A 20,627-nucleotide genomic window follows, 5' to 3' on the forward strand; every position below is an offset into this window, starting at 1 on the left:
TTGAAGTTTGGTTGGTGCGTGCATTGAAGTTTGGTTGGTGCGTTTATTGAAATTTGGTTGGTTGGTATGTTTATAAAAATTTGGTTGGTTGTTTGTATATTGAAGTTTGGTTGGTGTGTTTATAAAAATTTGGTTGGTTGTTTGTATATTGAAGTTTGATGTGTTTTATTCGGTCTTGAAAATTTTGTCAAAATTTAATTTTTAGGTCAAAATTTTGTAAAATTAAATTAATATAACCTAATTCAAAGTAAAAAAAAAAAAAAAAAAAATCCTTACTGAAAAAATTAGGGTTAAAATCACTGTACGACAATTAATACATTTAGGTCTAAAATTTAGGTTCGGATGATTGGATGATGTTCACTGTTTAAAAGACTTAAATATTTGAATTGAGTCCAAACTGATGGAGTTGGTCATAGTTGTTTGCTACCTGTCATCCAACAGATGCTTTTTAGAGAGAAAGAGATAATGCATGTGTAGGACTTTCTTGTATGCATGCATATCACTTTTGACTGTTTTCTCTAACAGGCAAAGTACCTCATCCTTTCAATTTGAACAATTATAATTAAGTTACATTAATATTTTAAATTAATTTTTTTATAAAGAAAAAAAAGATAAAAAACAAAGTCTTTCAATTTGAAATATTATAATTAAATCACGTTAATATTTTAAGTTCATTTTTCTATAAAGAAAAGAAAGATAAAAAACAAAGTATGAGAGAAGATGAGGAAAATAAAATGAGTGAGAATTCTATTTCTTTTCCGCATGCTTTTAAAATGCACTGACATTACAGTACATCAGTAAAATCTTTGACTGATAAGGCCAAAGGATTTTCTTAAGAAAGGCAACGGGCTCAATGTTCGTAGTTGAAACCATGGCAAACACTGAGGATTAATTATGATAGGGGATTAATGCGAGAGCAGGATTCCCATATAAATAGGCTTCACCTTCTTCATGTTCTCCACCCACATTCCTTCCTCCGCATTTTAGTCACCAAAGTCCGAAGGTTCTGTGCCGGTTAATGGAGGTTTTTTTTCCGCCACTAAATTTCCTCTTGATTCATCAACAACCACCCAGCCCTGTGAGTTTTGTTCCCCTCTCTTTCTTCATATTGTCTTTGAGTTTAGTTACTCTCTTTTTCTTCATATTGCACTAATTTATCTACATTTAAATTAATTTACCTATTCCTAAAAAATTAGTTTCAAGGGGTTATGACAAAGAAAGCTACTACAAAATATATTAGAAATGGTGCAAACAAAAATAGAGAATACCGATCTCATCGTCGTATGTGGTTGTACTGCTCGTCGTTGTCGTCATCCTTGTCAGTATATGGAGGGAAATATGGTGGAAGTGGTGGATGAGTCTGTGCCTATTGATGGAGCTTTTTTCCGCCACGATATTTCCTCTTGATTCATTTACAACCACCCAGCCCTTTGAGTTTTGTTCTTGCACCATATTGCTCTCCATTCTTCCACCATATGTCCCTCCATATACTGATGATGACAACGAGGAGCAGTACGGCTACGTATGGCTACGTATGACAACGAGGTCGGTGTTCTCTATTTTTGTTTGCACCATTTCTAATATATTTTGTAGTAGTTTTCATTGTCATTACCCCTTGAAGCTAATTTTTTTTGAAATAGGTAAATTAATTTAAATGTATGTAAATTAGTACAATATTTTATATCAGTAGGCTCTTGAAATTGGGGTGGGTTGAGATGAGCAACAAAACCAAACCATGCTTAACGATGGATGGACTATAGTAAAAAGTAAAAAAAAACGGATGGATGGATCGGAGCGACCAGTGATGGAAAAAAGATTAAATTACCCAATGTTGTCTCTTAATTTTTATCCAATGTCTTTTTTTGTTTTTCTCAACTTTTTATGTTCTTCTTTCCAAAAGATTATGAATTACACAATACATCTAAATTGACCTATGTATTAGTTACATGATATATATCACAAACACAAAATTAATTTATCAAGAAGAAATTACCAGTTGATGGAGGTTTTTTCCGCCACCATTTTACAGATCACCCGCAAACTTGCGCTATAAAACGCGCATTCAACCCAAAAAAATACAAGTAAGAAATTGCGCTCACACCCAAAAGCCCAACCTTAACTATCGTTCTGTCGCGCGAGCTCTCTGTCTGTCTGTCTGTCTCTCTCTCACAGACAAAGCCATGTCCAAGATCATATCCCAATCTGAAACCACAGCCTCCAGGTACGACGCAGGAGCAAGTTCCATGGAGTGGCGTCCGTTGATAGCTATCGATGCGAACGTCCAGATGCAGAACCCTAAAGGTATGATTTGTGTTTATCTAGACTTTTTCCTTTTTTATAATTGTTAGTTTACGATCTAACACCCTAATGTCGAACCCTAACTTGATTTCTATCACTCTCCTGCCTATCTCCTCTATTCTCCCTCAGACGAAGCCATGTTCGACGAAACAACCATGGTCGATGATGGTATGCTTTTATTCTCCATTTGGCTAATTTTCAATTCAGTATTATAACCTTTGGTTAGATATGTTAATGTTATAGCAACCACGCTAACAAAGCGTATGGGGTATACAGCAAGCAAGGGACGATGCGTGTGACAAAATCAGTTTTAGGGAGGGGGAGACTGATAGAGTAATACATTTGTTTTTTTTCTGTTCGATATGTTGAGCATCTCCAAGAGGTTTTTAGTTTTTTTGTTAAACTAGATAGTGAATAGCATCGAAAACCTATTTTTGTTGGTCTTTAACTTAGTATCTCCAACAATACTCTTTATTTTAAAGAACCCATAATATTTTAAATTGTTTAGCTTTGGTGAAATTCTCTCTTTATCTATAGAGTTACTATTCATTAAGTTAAACTACCAAGCATTTTATAGAGTGTATATTCATTGGAGCAAGGTTTTGTTGGGATTTTGCTAAAATAATTAGCTAATGTTCTTTTAAGGAGTCTCATGGAGATGCTTGACATTTGAAAAGAGTGATTTAAATTTCCGAAACCCAATGTCGGTTTTCTCTCGCTTATATGAATCACAATTATGCTCTACCATTCACCCACCCCAACTCTTATAAATTGCTCTCTCTCTCACACAGATGAAGTAATGGCCAAATCTAAAGCTACAGTCCAACCAAAACCAAGCTGGTTCGATGATGATGACTACATTGTCCAAATTCTCAATGGTATGCTTTTGATTTTTGTTTTGGTATTAAATCCTCAATTTCTCCCTAATGAATATGAATGCATCTATTATCCTTAATAGTCCTTCATTTAGTGTATTCCCTTTTGTAGTGCTTAAGTAGTTAATGTGTGTCTTGTTCTAGTGTATTCATTCCTAGTAATCGAGTCTAAAGTTCCTTGGCACTTTGAAAGTGGTCCCTTGTCCGAACGTAAGGTAATGAACAGTAAACAGCTAGTAGAGATGGTGCACACTTCAAGTCCTACTTGTAGTTATAGGTGGAAGGCATGATGGATGCATTTCAAACAAACATATATATATATATATATATATATATAGGGAATTATTATTGGCACTCGAAAAATCTCATTTTGCATTCCAAACTCTATAATTAAAAAGAAAAATACACTTGTAAAGAGTGTAGAATAAGATTTTTGAAGTGCTAATAACAATTATATATATATAAACTCATGGAAAAAGCAAAATCCACGAAGTGCAAGCATACCAAGAGAAAATTACAACAATGACACTTTCATTTGCAGTGAAAGTTTCGATCATTGTTGTAATTCTCTTAGCTTTGGATATGCCTACACTTCGTTGATTTTGCTTTTCAAGTTAGGTGGCATGGCTTTGCAATATCCTAACGTGTTTCTAATGGACGTTCATGTAGAAGAAGCATTTATGAGCCGAAGTGCTCTTTAGAAAAGTTGTCCCATAAGGGTCTGATGTTTTAACACTGGATTTAGTTTATACGTGTATTCATGTTTTTGTAGCAAGAAAAAGTCTTACGGGCCTTGAGATGATATTTTACTATTGTTATTAATATTTTGTATTATAATTATGAAACTTTAAACAAACAAATGAAGAGAAATTATACAAAAGGCGATTAGAGACCAATGGCTTGACTCCAACTGCGAAAAAAGAGCAATTACTGTGAAGTTTGTTGTAAGGAAGTTGAGGACCACAAGAGTCACAATTGACCGTACTTTGTTTTGGTCCCAAAGGGCGCTCGTGTTGGCGAACACTATGATATAGTTTGCACAGAATGTGGCAAACACTGTGATACATGTCTAAGCTCACCACATTCTATGCAAACTATATCACAGTGTTCGCCAACACGAGCGCCATTTGGGACCAAAATAAAGTACGGACAATTATGACTCTTGTGGTCCTCAACTTCCTCACAACAAAATTCACAGTAACTGGACTTTTTTCGTAGTTGAAGTCGAGCTATTAGGTCTCCAATCGCCTTTTGTATACCTTCCTCTTCATCTGCTTGTTTAAAGCTTCATTGTTAGAATACAAAATAAGAATATTAATAACATATTATCTCAAGGCCCGTAAGACCTTTCCTTGCTACAAAAACATGAATACATGTCTATACTAAATTGAGTTGTAAAACATTAGACCCTTATGGGGACAACTTTCTAAGGAGCACTTGAGCTCATAAGCGCTTTTCGTACAAGTATGTCCCCTAGAAACACGGTAGGAGAGCGAATTCTACCCAATTAACCAACTATTAACTACTAAAGCATACAAAAATAATGCAAATACACTAGAACAATACTACTCATTAACTAGAAAAGTAGTGCGAATACACTAAACAAAGGACTATAACCCCTTTAATTCAGTTTAGACTAAAGCAACAAACATTGGCATTGAAGAACTGAAACAATAACTTCACAGGGCCATAACCCCTTTAATTCAGTTTAGACTAAAGCAACAAACTAAGTTCATCTTAAACTTTAGCTTCAACAGCAACATAAGGAACAATATTACATGACCTTGGAGCAGAAGCGATTAATGCTCTGCTAACAATCCCTTTCACCCTAGCATCCAATTGGAAGTGGATGGTCAACATGCTCGGGTAACTTGTAGCAAGAGCTTCATTCATCGAGAACAATTAAATTTTTTTAAAAAAGTTCCCGAATATCTTGCAACATAAATCTTGTACACTTCATAGCCAATTTGCCGTGATAGATACTTGAGTCTACGCTCTTTCGAAAATCGAACACGAGTTTGTTCACTGTCGACTTCTGTCTTTTGAATTAGTTTAGTAACAGATGATTCTTCTTGGAAAACAACTCTTTGAATGTAATAATTGCCACGCAATTTGGCCAAAGGAGTCAATAACATTTGCCCAGATTATGGGACTGTAGCATTTGAAGGTCATCCTTTGGCCAAATTGCGTGACAATTATTACATTCAAAAAGTTGTTTTCCAAGAATAATCATCTGTTACTAAACTAATTCAAAAGGCAGAAGTCGACAATGAACGAACTCGTGTTCGATTTTCGAATGAGCGTAGATTCAAGTATCTATCACGGCAAATTGGCTATGAAGTGTACAAGATTTATGTTGCAAGATGTTCAGGAACTTTTTAAAAAAATTTAATTGTTCTCGATAAATGAAGCTCTTGCTACAAGTTACTCGAGCATGTTGACCGTCCACTTCCAATTGGATGCTAGGGTGAAAGGGATTGCTAGCAGAGCATTGATCGCTTCTACTCCAAGGTCATCTAATATTGTTTCTTCTGTGCTGTTGAAGTTAAAGTTTAAGATGAACTTAGTTTGTTCAATCTAAATTGAATTAAAGGGGTTATGGGACTACTAGAATTTTGGCTAAAAAACACCTTTTTCATTGGTGTCTATTGTCAATTGTGGACACTCACATTGTTAGTAAACCTTAATTGCCACCAAGCAACAACTAAATTAGAGAACATGTCCTATGTAGAGGACTCTATTGACACAAATATCCACTTTGGTTGGATCAATAATTCGAACATCCATTACATCTTCATAGTTTCCATCGTCAACCAAATTTGCAATCACTTAAAAGTTATAAATTCTTTATAAAGTATGATGGCTTACCGTAACTTCAGTGTCTTGAAAACTTTATTTGGTATGCAGACTTGCATGACCAATAACTTGAACAAAAACATTTGATTATCAGTAGTAGTGACAGATATAAGGAAGGGAAAAACAAACGATGGAAGACAGAGTTTTGGATAGCAGAAGATTAGCAAATGTGATTAACATGTGAAAAAAAAAATTATAAGCAATTGAGAGCGAGATTGAGATAGAAAGACACAGATGTTACACTTTTATCGTATGAAATACAACTTCATATGTATACTCTTAACTGGAAGATTGAAAACCATGCTATGACCAAAACTAAAGAGAACAGTAATGTCATAGCATGGGGAGAAAAAGAAGAAAAAGAACATACTTTCCAGCTTCACCAAGTATACTCTTAAGGTCTGAATGATCCTCAGGTAGGTTCTCTACCAAAACAGTGCACCATAATGCACAAATTAGATGCTTGAAGTTTCCGAAAAATAATACATAAAAAAATTAAGAACAAAAACTTAAAAAATTAAAATCAAGTTCGAAAGGATACCTTTGCTATCAACTTTTTTGTGACCGGTCGTCGTACCCAGTGCACAAGGCTCCCGCTTTACGCAGGGTCTGGGAGAGGTGAATGTCGGCTAGCCTTACCCCCATTTATGGAGAGGCTGCTCCCAAGTCTCGAACCCGAGACCTACCGCTCATGAGCGAAGGCACTTGCCATCGCACCAAGTGCGACCTCTTTTGTGACCGGTAACAACAAAATTTAATTAAGACTGCAGTTTATGTAAAAGCTCCAAATTTATTTCACAAATCAACGAAAAGAGCTTTAGAGAATGAAAGATTACCAAAACCAAAAGAGAAACTAAGAATTGGAGTTAGCTTTATGAAGAGATTACATGTAACATAAAAATGAAATAAGACCAACCAAAACACAATAAATAAAAATAAATTCCATGATAATACTACCAGACTAATTATGGAGTAGTAGCAAGTAACGATGATAAGAAATTACCAGAACTTGGCTCCAAAACAGGGCACTCTATTCTTATAGTTGTCATGATCCCTCAATCAGCTTTCTCTAACCTTGAAACATATTAAAAAAAACAGCAAATCAAAATTGAAGCATATTTCAAGCATAAAACAAACACTAAAAACAAATAGTTTTCCAGTTTCTAGACTACAAACATAGAGTACAAGAAGAGCTATCAGACATTACAGAGTAATCACATATGTTAAATAGTATTTCACAACAATGTATATATGTTAAATAGTATTTCACAACAATGTATATATGTATATTTCAATAATAATTACAGCTACTAGAACAAGTAACAAATTAAGAAGTGGAACATTAACAACTTACTTCTTCACCGGGTATTACACCCACACTCAAATTAATAAATAAACATACTTCCACAATTCAACTTTTTATCAAACTTTAATCAGATAAATAAAATTATTGCCAAAGAACTTGCTAACTCACCTTCAAACCATTCGCAATTTCCGTCTTCTCCTCCATAGTTAATTCTTTCCACCCCTTGACTGTCAATGGAGTGCTACTTGATCTTTAATTACATCAAGCAAAGAAAAATCATTAGTATTAAAATAAAAAAAACTGTTTCAATCACTTAACCCTTGCATGTAAACTCATGGTTAACCAATCCTTAACAAGTTCTCATCAAAATTTCTCCAAGTTTCAATTTTTGAACCAACAAAAGCTAAACATTAACAGAAAAGTATCAACAACCAAATAATATCAACCCAATCAAAAACCATAAAACCCAGAATTCCAATTACCATATTACGCATCAAAATCGCCCACCCAGGCTCCAATTAGTCCTTATCGACAAAGGAAAACATCCCAACGTGGTACTCAAGACCGTCGGAGGTCCAACTCCGGCAGGCTTGGCCGGAAGACCCGCGGTCACCGTTTATTAGATCTGAAATTAAGGAAATTCGGCCACGAATTTGTAGAAACTAACTTGGGGATTGGAAAGAGGACGGGAAGAGGATTATGTAGGTATAGGCCTGGCAAACGGGTCGTGTCTGTCGTGTTCGTGTCGTTTTCGTGTAACACCTGTTATCTTAACGGGTCGTGTCGTGTCACACCTGTTATCTTAACGGGTCCTAACAGGTCGGGTCACTTTACCCAACGGGTAAAGTGACCCGACCCGTTATGACCCGTTATGACCCGTTAAGAAAATATATATTTTTCTTAAATTTGCACATTCCACTCATTACCACATAAATATTACTTCAAAACATTAAAACATATTTGTCATTTAAGTACTACATCTGCACTCGAAAATAAGAGCCTAATAAAAAAAATATTCATACACTAGTATATTACAAAATATTAAATGTGCAAGGATATGCAAAATGAAAGAGTTTTTGTTTTCAAGGTTGTGAAGCCTTTCTCAAAAGTTTAAACCTTGTCAATGGAACTCAAAGTTTGCATGTTATTTCTTTTACAAAATCCTCAATTTTCATCAATCATCATGGGGAAATTGTATTGGAACTTTGGCTTGATCTATTGTCTTCAAGAGTTATGTTGATGATGTTTTCGGTAAGGTTTTCCACGTCAGAACTCTCTTCCGCATAAACTAAGTATAGAAAAACCAAACATTAAAAACCATTCAAATTATGAGAAGTTTACCAAAATAATTATGAAAAGAAATAAAACAATAGTATTATACCATATAAAAATATATTACCTCCTTTTCCAAATAGCCAATCTCGTGTGCACAACAAAGCTTGAACTGTTTCTGGTAACAATGAACTACGATACTGATCTAGTACTCTACCCCCAATACTAAATGCAGATTCTGATGCAACAGTTGAAATGGGAATTGTTAACACATCTCGTGCTAACTGAGAAAGTATCGGATAATGAAAACGCTCCTTTTGCCACCAAGAAAGGACATCTATGTCTACTTTTCTATCTATTCTTTTATCCTCCAAATACTTTTGCAACTCATTTTTTTCAATCGAACTTGAACCATCGTAATTATTATCAAAATCCTACATCATAAAAAACAAAAACGAAAAACGTAATAAGAATCATGCATCATAGTACTACTACTACAAATATATAAAGTAAATAAAAACAAACTTATGTTACCTCAAAGAGAACATCTCCATATTTTGTTTGACGATTAGGCATTGAATTCACTGGAGTATTTGAATTATCAAGATGCGAAAGTTTTTCCAAGTACACACCAAAAAGAACATTCAATTTGTCATTAACCTTTGTAAATTCGACCGAATTCACACCATGAAGCTTTGTGTAAGCCCAATCCACAAAATGCAATTTATAACGAGGGTCTAAGATGATTGCAATTGCCAAAATCAAGCTGTACTCTGACCAATACTTCTCAAACTTCATGTACATGCAAGTCCCCATCTTATTCATGAAACTTTCAGAGTCATTCATGGCTGTTTTAATTTGAAGTTGGATTACGAACACCTTAGGGAAGAACAAATTTGATGTGGGGTACTTTGTCCCAGAGAATAAGCATGTAACCTCATAAAAGTACCCCTAATACTTGGAAATCTTCACTATTTTATCCCACTCTTCAGAAGAAGGACAACTACTAAAATTGGAATCACTCAACCCTAAATGAATCAAAGCATATCGATAGAAAATTGCACTATCTAGCATAATATAGGTTGAGTTCCATCTAGTAGGGACATCTTGTCTCAAACCTCTCCTACTATCCAATATTCCCACTTGTCTAACACATTCATAAAACTTTAGTTTCCTAGCCTCAGAGCCCTTTATATACTTGATGCATTCACGAATCTTTATCACCGAAGAATCAATTTCTTTAAGTCCATCTTGGACTATCAAATTCAAAACATGAGCACAACAACGCACATGAAAGAACTCACCATTCATCACAAGAAGACTTCTAAGATTCAATTGATTCTTCAAAATGCTAACAAAAGAAATATTTGAAGAAGCATTATCCAAAGTAATAGAAAATAACTTCTTCTCAATCCCCCACCCAGTCACCAATGCATTAATTTTCTCAGATATTGCAACACCAGTATGCGGAGGAGGCATGTGACAAAAACTTAAAATTCTTTTATGCAATTTCCAATCTTTGTCTACAAAATGAGCAGTAAGAGCAAGATACCCATCAGTGCATTGTGAGGTCCATAAGTCTGATGTCAAACAAATTCTACCTTCAACTGAGCCTAACAAATTATGAAGCTTTTGTTTTTCATTTTTGAACATCCTCAACACACAAGCTTTAATTGTATTTCTACACGGTAACTTGATATCAGGAGATATATATGCAAACAAAGCCCTAATTCCCTCATATTCTGAAAAACTAAACGGAAGATTATGCTTGATGATGGCCTCTACCAATAAGCTTCGGAATACCACAGGATCAAAGTTTTGGGGACATAATTCAGACATCGACAATAATCCACCAGTCGGTCCAGGGCATGTTTTCAAATGTCTATTCATATTACCCGTCCCATGATGACTATCATCTATTACCAATTTCTTACAATCTTTACATTGAGCACGACTTTTACCATCTTCAAAAATAGTAGTCAATTTGTTGAAAGTTTTCCAAACAGGAGACCTGAGTGTTCGCTTACCTAATTTGATCACTCTAGCCTTTTTCTTTGCCGGACTTGTATTTGTATCTTCTGTATTCTCACTTTCATGATCAGGTTGTATTCCCATTGTAACTTCCACCGACCCTCCATCACTAAGGTTTGTAAAATCTTGGTCTACAACATCCATTGCTTTAAGAAAGAAAAACAAAACTAAGATTATCAATTCTAGATAAACATAACTGCAAATTACCAAACAATACTAAGCAATTTGCATGAAAATTACAATCACTAACCAACCCCTACTTAACCAACCAATAAGATAACAAATTCATCTTCAAAAAAGGGATCCCAGAACAAACACATAAAAATCAACAAACGCATACAAACACAGATCAAGGCAACAAGAAATATAAAAAAGAAACATCAGCATCTACTTCAAACTTTTGGTATATTATATATACCATCAGCATCTAAAACAGCACCAAGTTTATGGCACCCTAGGGCTTTATTTATATTTTTTATATTCACCACACTATTTGTTCAATTCAATATTAATCTTTATGACAATGACATTGACTACAACATGTATAATATTAATATCCCCTAACATACTGTTTGGACCCAAATTTATATCATCGGCCCATGTAATCAAGGCCGTTGAGTAAACGTAGTTCTCAACCGTCGGATGGAAAAGTGGAGATAATTTTTATTGTTAAAGGATAATATTATGATTTTTATCATAATATTTATCGTTTAAAAAATTATCTTGATTTTTTCTTGTACAAGATGAGGTGCAAATTATATCTTCAAATTGAGCAGTACAGTTCTATTTAATTTGGGGTTCTTGGGATTTAAACGTGAGGTAGATTAGAGCATCGGAGTATTTTATTGTTATTATCCATTTAAAAGTGGGTGATAAATGGTGGATAAATGTTGTTGAGCACGTAGCTTGGAATCGATCAAGATGGTTTGTTGAGATGCATGCATGATGCATGGATGGGATGAAATTATGAGATAAAATGAATTTAATATTCATTTAAAGGAAGCCTAGGAACGTAGGTCTTTTTGGTGATGTGATGATAAGGTAGGCTAGGTTTTTAATGCTTATTTCTTGGGTTGGTTCCGTGAAGATGGATGGAGGAAAGCAAGTGGTGAAGCCACGTCACCAAAGATCAAATCCTTTAAAGATCAAGTCACGTCAGATATGGGAATTTGAAATAAGAGTCTGATCCACGTCAAGAAATTCTCACGCAATACTCGGCAGCACATCCCTATAAATACAGAGGCAGTAGCAACGAAGAGGAGACCCCTGCAAATCAACACAAAAATTGCCCTGCGCAAACTCTCACAACTTGAGATCTTTTTCTTTTCCTTTTTCGCTGACACATCTTCCGTTGGCATCAACAGCACTGTGGAAGCAACCGGTGATATCTTAAGTCGGCATAGATAGCTCTGTCACCGTAGAGTCGGTCGGTCTCGCAGTATCTTCCGTTGGCATCAACAGCACTGCGGCGAGAACGGTCGATTGCCTATCCAAGTCTCGGTCGAGAAGGGTTTTCGAATCCTTGTTGGTCGAGGTCATCTCATTAGCCTTCTCGGCGAGGTGAGGTGTTACAGTTATTACATTCGGCACATTGTAAGCCGAATTCGGTTCGTGAACTTTGTAAGAAATAGCAGCCTTGTCTTCAGGCTCGAGAACCCAAGAGGCCGAGACGCGTTCCTTTCTCGGCCGCAATCGCAAGACGCAGAAGTCAGTAGCGCGACCCAACGCAGCATCATCAAATTTACTCCTCGGCCGAGCCTCGGTCGACGAGTTGGCACGCCCCGCAATCACCGAAGGACGTAGTTAGCTTAGAATATATTCGGCCTGCGCGCCACGTAGGCTTGTAATTTCTAGGGTCAACACATACAAAATACAATATTGGGCAGATGAGAAGTTCAGAGAAAGAACTTACACGGAAGAGGATGAAGTTCAGAGAGAGAACCAGGGGAGGGCCGAGAGAAGCAGGGGTCTGTCTGCGGCAGTGAAGAGAAAAGCAGAAGAGGATAGTCTCCAAAGTCCAACCTAAATACCTAATGCATAATGGACAGCTGAGATTAAATCTCAGCCAATCTAATGGCCACCAATTTTTTAAATTTAATTTAATATATAGATTCACTAACGCTTAATAAGATTTTGTGGTATCCACTTGTGTAAATATTTTAAATTGACGATCGAATTCATCCATTGTATTCGTATAGGGTCAACAAGTGTGGTTGTAAAAAATCATCAAAATCGAAGTTAAAATAACCGTTAAATCGTGATTTTTTGTTTTATAACCGTCGAAAAGTTTTGTCACATTACTTGATCTCTGAATGTTTTTTTTTTGTGATTTTTGGCGTATGCGATCTCGAAGCATATACAAACAAGTTTGACGGTTTGATCATTGAAATTAGTTTCATAGAATTTGTATCTCATCAAAACGATAGATTCATTAACACTTAGAGTTTATTTATACCTTCATTAAGTATAAAATAAGATTTTGTGGTATCCACTTGTGTAAATATTTTAAATTGACGATCGAATTCATCCATTGTATTCGTATAGGGTCAACAAGTGTGGTTGTAAAAAATCATCAAAATCGAAGTTAAAATAACCGTTAAATTGTGATTTTTTGTTTTATAACCGTCGAAAAGTTTTGTCACATTACTTGATCTCTGAATGTTTTTTTTTTGTGATTTTTGGCGTATGCGATCTCGAAGCATATACAAACAAGTTTGACGGTTTGATCATTGAAATTAGTTTCATAGAATTTGTATCTCATCAAAACGATAGATTCATTAACACTTAGAGTTTATTTATACCTTCATTAAGTATAAAATAAGATTTTGTGGTATCCACTTGTGTAAATATTTTAAATTGACGATCGAATTCATTCATTGTATTCGTATAGGGTCAACAAGTGTAGTTGTAAAAAATCATCAAAATCGAAGTTAAAATAACCGTTAAATCGTGATTTTTTGTTTTATAACCGTCGAAAAGTTTTGTCTCATTACTTGATCTCTGAATGTTTTTTTTTTGTGATTTTTGGCGTATGCGATCTCGAAACATATACAAACAAGTTTGACGGTTTGATCATTGAAATTAGTTTCATAGAATTTGTATCTCATCAAAACGATAGATTCATTAACACTTAGAGTTTATTTATACCTTCATTAAGTATAAAATAAGATTTTGTGGTATCCACTTGTGTAAATATTTTAAATTAACGATCGAATTCATTCATTGTATTCGTATAGGGTCAACAAGTGTAGTTGTAAAAAATTATCAAAATCGAAGTTAAAATAACCGTTAAATTGTGATTTTTTGTTTTATAACCGTCGAAAAGTTTTGTCTTGTTACTTGATCTCTGAATGTTTGTTTTTTGTGATTTTTGGCGTATGCGATCTCGAAGCATATACAAACAAGATTGACGGTTGGATCATTGAAATTAGTTTCATAGAGTTCGTATCCCATCAAAACGATAGATTCACTAACACTTAGAGTTTATTTATACTTTTCATTAAGTATAACATAAGATTTTGTGGTATCCACTTGTGTAAATATTTTAAATTGACGATCGAATTCATTCATTGTATTCGTATAGGGTCAACAAGTGTAGTTGTAAAAAATCATCAAAATCGAAGTTAAAATAACCGTTAAATCGTGATTTTTTGTTTTATAACCGTCGAAAAGTTTTGTCTCATTACTTGATCTGTGAATGTTTGTTTTTTGTGATTTTTGGCATATGCGATCTCGAAGCATATACAAACAAGTTTGACGGTTTGATCGTTGAAGTTAGTTTCGTGTATCCCATCAAGTTCAATGGTGTGTATATTATATATATATATATATATATATATATATATATTTTCTTATATATATATATATATTTATTTATTATGTAAATTTAAATCTATTTATTTTGTAAGTATAATTATTATAGTTTTTTTAGGGGTATAAAATTTAATTTAAAATTTAATATATATATATATATATATATAATTATTATAGTTTTAAACTTTTTAGGGGTATAAAATTGTTAAATTAATATATATAATTATTATAGTATTTTTTAGGGTTATAAAATTATTAAATTAATATTCTGCTTATCGTGTATCGTGTTACCCACGTGTATACCCGAACCAACCCGTTATCTTAACAGGTGCTTATCGGGTTACCCGATAATACCCGATTCGTTATCGTGTCGACTCAAACACCTGTTAATTTCCGGTCGTGTCGTGTCGGGTTATCGGGTCGTGTCAGGAATTGCCAGGCCTATGTAGGTATAATATGACGGTCATTGGCGACCGGTGGACGGCGGCGCTGTCTCGTGAGAAGAGGGGGAGAGAGGATACGGGAGGGAGGAGAGACTGAATGGGGAAGGGAGGAGAGACAGAATGATGGGGGAAGAGAGGAGAGAGAATGTAGGAGAGGAGTTTGTCGTTTGTTAAAGGGGAGAGAACATTAATAGCCTTTTATTTTCAGTTTATTTTTTTAATTTTTTTTTTAAATTTAAAATTTTAATTGTATTTTGCACGAAAGGGTTAGCTTAGCACCGATCAACGGTGGCTCTCAACTTAAAAGCCACCAACCTCAGCTTAAAAGACACCAAAAATAAACAACAGCGGTATTCTTTTTTACATCGACACGGATAGCAAATGGTGTCTTTACAATGGTGTCCTATAGCCCTTTTTCTAGTAGTGTGGCCCTGTGAAGTACTTGTTTCAGGTCTTCAATGCCACTGTTTGTTACAGATGGTAGTATTAAAAGTGGAACCTCTGTTGATTACTTGAAGTTCTTGTTACGAATTGAATTTCTTGTTTCAATTCTTCAATGCCAATGCTTGTTGCTTCCTATGTTGATTACTTGAATTTCTTGTTCCTTTCGTTACGTATGATTTGCTGTGTATCCATGTTCCTTGTACAAGACCATGAAAATGTCCGACAATCTCTTGAGTCCCATGGATGAAGAAACAACTCTCACATTGCCAGCCTTTCATATTCTCTGTTGGAGTTCATGAAAAGTTGGCAGCCAACAGTAACAGCCTTGTTTAACTAACTCTATGAGATTATGATACAGTAGTACATTAATTTGTCATAGCATCCCCCTCCATCCCAAGCATGAGATTGGCAAAACATTAGAGGAGAAAAACTAATCAAGCATTGGACTTGGCATAATCAGAGCAGCAGCAGCAGCAGCAGCAGTAGTAGATTTGCCATACAAGAATCAATCAATGTTAGAGAGAAATGATGCCAATGCCAGTCATTGTGAAACTACCTCCAAGATTAATGCTTCTGAGGGCAAACTCGGCGCCTTCGCCTTTGCCAGTCATTCGCATATGGATGCCCCGTCAAGCATGCATTCCTATGGCTTTAATTCACAACACTTTCAGTTGGATGCATGATTTCCAGGAGGCCAATGAAGAACTAGTGGAGTGAGTAAAACTAAACAATCATGATGGATGCCTCCTAATGAACACCTATAATTCTTCATTGAAATATGCAGCATTCATGGGCGATATGCAATCATCATGTTTGACGTTACCGCTAGGTCGACATACAAGAATGTCCCTACATGGCACCGTGATCTCTGCAGGTGAAATTAACGGGCAAGGCGTGCTGAAAATTACGGGCCAAGTCTCTAATTAGACGTTAAAATTGACGAATAAGTTAAATTGATGCAATTTAAAAGTCTGGTGGTATAATATGCAAAAATTGAAACTTGTGGATCGTTTTACAAATCACCCCGAAACCTTGTGCTATAAAATGCATTCAACCCAGAAAACAAAAATTGTAAGTCAGAAATTGCCGAACCCCAATATCGTTCGCTAAAGTTCTCTCTCCCTCTCCCACAGCCTCCAGTTACGACGCTGGAGCAAGATCCATGGAGTGGCGATCGATGCGAACGTCCAGATGCAGAACCCTAATGGTATCATTTGTGATTATCTAGAATTTTTCCATTTTTTATAGTTGTTAATTTACGCTCTAACACCCTAATGCAGAACCCTAACTCGATTTCTATCGCTCTCCTGTCTATCTCCTCTATTCTCTCTCAGACGAAGCCATGTTCGACGAAGCAACCATGGTCGATGATGGTATGCTTTTGATTCTTCATTTGGCTAATTTTCAATTCAGTGTTATAATCTTTGGTTAGATATGTTATTGTGTTATAGAAACCACTGGGGGTATACGACGATATGTGTGAGAAAATCAGTTTCAGATCAAGGTTTGGTTTTGTTGGGGTTATGCTAAAATAATTAGCTAATCTGTTTTTAAAGAGTCTCTTGGAGATGCTTTATATTTGAAAAGAGTTATTTAAATTTCCAAAACCCAGTGTTGGCTATCTCTCGCCTATAGCTATAAGAATCACAATTACGCTCTGCCTCTCACCACCCCACCTCTTATATATCGCTCTCTCTCTCTCTCTCACAGATGAAGTAATGGGCAAATCTAAAGCTACCCTCAAACCAAAACCAAGTTGGTTCGATGATGATGATGACTACATTGGCCAGAATTGTGGTGGTATGCTTTTGATTTTTGTTTTAGTATTAAATCCTCATTTTCTCCCTAATGAAGAATATGAATGCATCTATGTACGGGTGGGTTCAAAAAACCAAAAACCGAAAAAAATCAAAAACCAAACCGAACCGAACGAAAAAACCGAACCGAATTGAAAAAACCGAACCAAACCGAATTAATTAAATTAATTTTTTTATTTAATTATTTGTTTTGGGTATTATTTTCTAAACCCAATTTTTAAGTTAAAATGTGCTAAACCCAATGTGTTGCCAAACTTTAAGCTCAAAATATTAAAAAAAAAAAGCCTGTAAAAACTCTAAACCCTAACCTATTATTTATCCCCCATATAAGGTTTCGGAACCAAACCTCCTCCTAAAGTACCTACATCCATCTCCATAGCACTGTCTACTTTTGCCTCAGCTTTCTTTTCCAAATTTACTCTCATATAACATGTAACAAAATCCATAAACATTTATTTCGGGTAGATTACTTGGGTAATTTGTGATGGAAAAGAATCCAATACATACTAAATAAATCCACCCACGCATTACTTTTTTACTAATCAAGTTGTCAACATCCAGTTACAAGCAAACAACCTTGATCTTTGAACAACATCATACAATTTAACTTTTCTAAGTCATTTGTACGATTTTTGTGTTGTGAGGTTGTTAGTTTGGACTTTGGAAGACTTGATTGATGATTTTAGTTCAACTTTAAATGTTTATTTTCATTGTCTTTGATTCTAGTTATAATGCTTATGTTATGATTGTGTTGGATATGTTAAAATTTAAAATTTCAAGGTTAACCGAACTAAAATTTCGGTTTGGTTTCGGTTTTGGCAAAAAACCGAACCGAACCGAACTGAAATTTCGGTTTGGTTTCGGTTTTGGCAAAAAACCGAATCGATTTAAACCGAACCCACCCTTACATCTATGATCCTGAATAGTCCTTTGTTTAGTGTCTTTGTAGTGTAGTCGCACTACTTTTCTAGTGCTTGAGTAGTTAATGTGTAGTCTTGTTCTAGTGTATTTCTAGTGTATTTCTAGTGTATTCACACTATTTTTGTGTGCTTCAGTAGTTAATAGTTGGTTAATTGAGTAGAATTCGCTGCGAAAGTGTCTGTCATTCTTGTAATTTTCTCTTAGCTTTTGGTTATGCCTGCACTTCTTTAGTTTTGCTTTCAAGTTAGGTGGCATGGCTTTGCAATCTCCTAACGTGTTTCTAGGGGATGTACTTGTAGCAAAAGCGTTTATGAGCCCAAGTGCTCATTAGAAAAGTTAGCAAAAACGTGTATGAGCCCAAGTGCTCATTATAAAAGTTGTCCCCATAAGGATATGATGTTTTACAACTCAATTTAGTTTAGACATGCATTCATGTTTTTGTAGCAAAAAGTGTTACTAATTGTTATTAATATTCTTATTTTGTATTCTAAAAATGAAACTTTAAACAAGTAGATGAAGAGGAAGGTATACAAGAGGCGATTGGAGACGCAATGGCTCGACTCCAACTGCGAAAAAAGCGTAACTACTGTGAAGTTTGTTGTGAGGAAGTTGAGGACCACAAAGTCACAATTGCCCATACTTTGTTTTGGTCCCAAAGGGCGCTCATGTTGGGGAACACTGTGATATAGTTTGCACAGAATGTGGTGAGCAAGTTTCTGAGCACGAAGGTGAGCTTAATGTAGACTATGAAGGACGTGCTATTTTGAAGTACTGTGATTGGTGTGAGGATTACTGTAGCCACTAGACTGAAGAATGCGAGTCCATGCCAAAATAGTGAATTGGTCCAGACCTTTTCTTGGTGAGTAACTAGTGGTAAGTTTGTTGGGACTGAGGTGCTGCTGGATGAAGATGATTGGTTCTCATAGTAGGAGGAAGATCGAGTCCCTGTAGTTGTTATGTTTACAAGTCTTGTAAGCGCATCATTTTGGGTGTAATGAATCTAATGATACGGTGTTATTTGCAGTAGATGGTTCTGTATATATAAAGAAGGGAACCTTACCTTTTTTTAACTTGTTTCATTGCCCTTATCATTGCTTATGAATTTTTGTGCTAGTAAATTAAATGGTTGGTATGATGACATTATGATGCTCTCAAACTCAATTACTAATTAACTGATCATGACGCTTTAGTTTTTGTGGCATTTCTTGGCAATTCATGGGTAAATCGGATGTGTCATGTAAGTTTTGCCTGTTTCATTGGAGCGACGAACTTTTTTTATGAGACAATTGAGTAGGCAACATTTTACGTTAGCATTTATAGTACGATTTTGCCCACTTTAATTTTCATAATACCATTAAAGGTGCTTTGAGCCATTGCAAAATATTGGTTCTCCTATACCCGACGACTAAAGCATTGCTTGTCGAAAACAGATTGTCGAACAAATGCCCTTGCACAAACCAAGGCGTGGACTGTTTTGTCCCAACAAATGTTTGCATTCCGTTGGGTAAAGGTTATTTGCCCAACGAAATACTGTTTGTCGAACAAATGGTCATTGCTGGTAGTGCAAGAGAACATGAAACATGTCTCTTTTCTCTCATCCACTACTTCCATAGGTGTCGAACATTAGAGGGTTCCTAAGTTGGAACCTTGGAGAACACATGCAAGGAAGATCAAGGGGAAGAAACTTGGAGCATGGAGCTTGTAGGACGGAGCTTGGAGAAGTACCAACAAGGGCTTAAAGCATGCTACAAAGGTAAGCGTCGAAACAAAATATAGTTAGAAACTTAATTTTTTTTTCACTCGAGTAGTATACAGTATTCAAAAGCTTATAAAATATATGAAATTCTGAATTACGTTTCATAATTTCAGATATGCCTAAAAGTTCAAATTTGAAAATTGTGATCCAATCCAATTTTGAAATCACAACACGCATGCCTCAAAGTTCTTTTGAATCTTGAAAAAAAAAAGTGAGAAATTTAGGTTGGAATTTGGATGTTTATATATGTGTTGTAAATCGATGATAAAACCTCATGAACAAAATGAAATGAGGTGCGTTCGGCCTTGGTTGACTAAACTCCTCCCTTTGCATGCATTTCTTATGGTCCGAATGTTAATGTAGTTGTTCAGTGAATGACTCCTGAATGTATCTTATGTTGTTTGTTTGGTGGACGACGCAAACAGGTGTTTAGAATATTTAGACATGGTTCCCCGAGCACGTCGTGATAAGCTTCTTATGTGAAATTGTAATGGAAAAAACTCAATTTTTTCTCGTACCTCGCTTCAAGACTGCCAAACAACCATTTGTGACCAAAATCTTTTTTTTTTTAATCACCAATGTATCATGAAGCATGTGAACTGAAAGGATTGAATTGGAACTATATGAGCCGGCCCAAGCCGCTGCCCTAGCAGGGCAGGCCCAACGCGCATGGCAGGCCCAAGCTGCGCCACAATCCCCTCGGGCTAGATCTAACGTGCTCCCAACGCCGCACCGCACCCACGCGCCTTGCAAATGGCACGGCCCACTTTTGCAGCCCAACCCGCTTCTACGACC

General features: G+C 35.6%; 1 protein-coding gene and 2 long non-coding RNA genes across 15 annotated transcripts; 2 read left to right on the forward strand and 1 right to left on the reverse strand.

Moving 5' to 3' along the window:
* The first annotated feature begins 951 nt into the window (after positions 1–951).
* On the forward strand, positions 952–19,146 carry LOC103410751 (uncharacterized). 13 transcript variants are annotated; one of them, XM_070826816.1, is made up of 9 exons: positions 952–1,078; positions 2,222–2,301; positions 2,428–2,466; positions 3,090–3,176; positions 15,799–16,051; positions 16,472–16,545; positions 16,673–16,711; positions 17,049–17,138; positions 18,590–19,146. In XM_070826816.1, the coding sequence occupies exons 5-9, from the start codon at positions 15,864–15,866 to the stop codon at positions 18,763–18,765; spliced, it is 567 nt and encodes a 188-aa protein (XP_070682917.1). In that variant the 5' UTR covers positions 952–1,078; positions 2,222–2,301; positions 2,428–2,466; positions 3,090–3,176; positions 15,799–15,863; the 3' UTR covers positions 18,766–19,146. The 13 variants fall into 13 exon arrangements, 8 of the variants coding, with proteins under 8 accessions (XP_070682917.1, XP_070682919.1, XP_070682914.1 ...); XR_011583680.1 differs by lacking the exon at positions 15,799–16,051 and having other exon boundaries at positions 977–1,078; positions 2,030–2,301; positions 16,619–16,711; XR_011583681.1 differs by lacking the exon at positions 15,799–16,051 and having other exon boundaries at positions 977–1,078; positions 2,030–2,301.
* LOC139198311 (uncharacterized) lies at positions 6,882–7,959 on the reverse strand. The gene is made up of 3 exons (XR_011583685.1): positions 7,818–7,959; positions 7,504–7,585; positions 6,882–7,103 (listed from the first exon to the last, which is right to left on the reverse strand). It is a non-coding gene; the product is annotated as an uncharacterized lncRNA (long non-coding RNA).
* LOC139198312 (uncharacterized) lies at positions 7,872–15,675 on the forward strand. Its single transcript, XR_011583686.1, has 2 exons — positions 7,872–8,040; positions 14,901–15,675. It is a non-coding gene; the product is annotated as an uncharacterized lncRNA (long non-coding RNA).
* Positions 19,147–20,627: the final 1,481 nt, after the last annotated feature.

Source organism: Malus domestica, chromosome 08 (assembly GCF_042453785.1).
Source record: "Malus domestica chromosome 08, GDT2T_hap1".
NCBI classification, from domain to species: Eukaryota; Viridiplantae; Streptophyta; class Magnoliopsida; order Rosales; family Rosaceae; genus Malus; species Malus domestica.

Bases quoted from the DNA above. Each gene is read 5' to 3' on its own strand.
- LOC103410751 (XM_070826813.1), top strand. From the start codon at position 2,181: ATGTCCAAGATCATATCCCAATCTGAAACCACAGCCTCCAGGTACGAC. The intron at 16,546-16,618 runs GTATCATTTGTG...ACCCTAATGCAG, and splicing joins CCAGATGCAGAACCCTAATG to AACCCTAACTCGATTTCTAT. The intron at 16,712-18,589 runs GTATGCTTTTGA...TTAAACAAGTAG, and splicing joins AGCAACCATGGTCGATGATG to ATGAAGAGGAAGGTATACAA.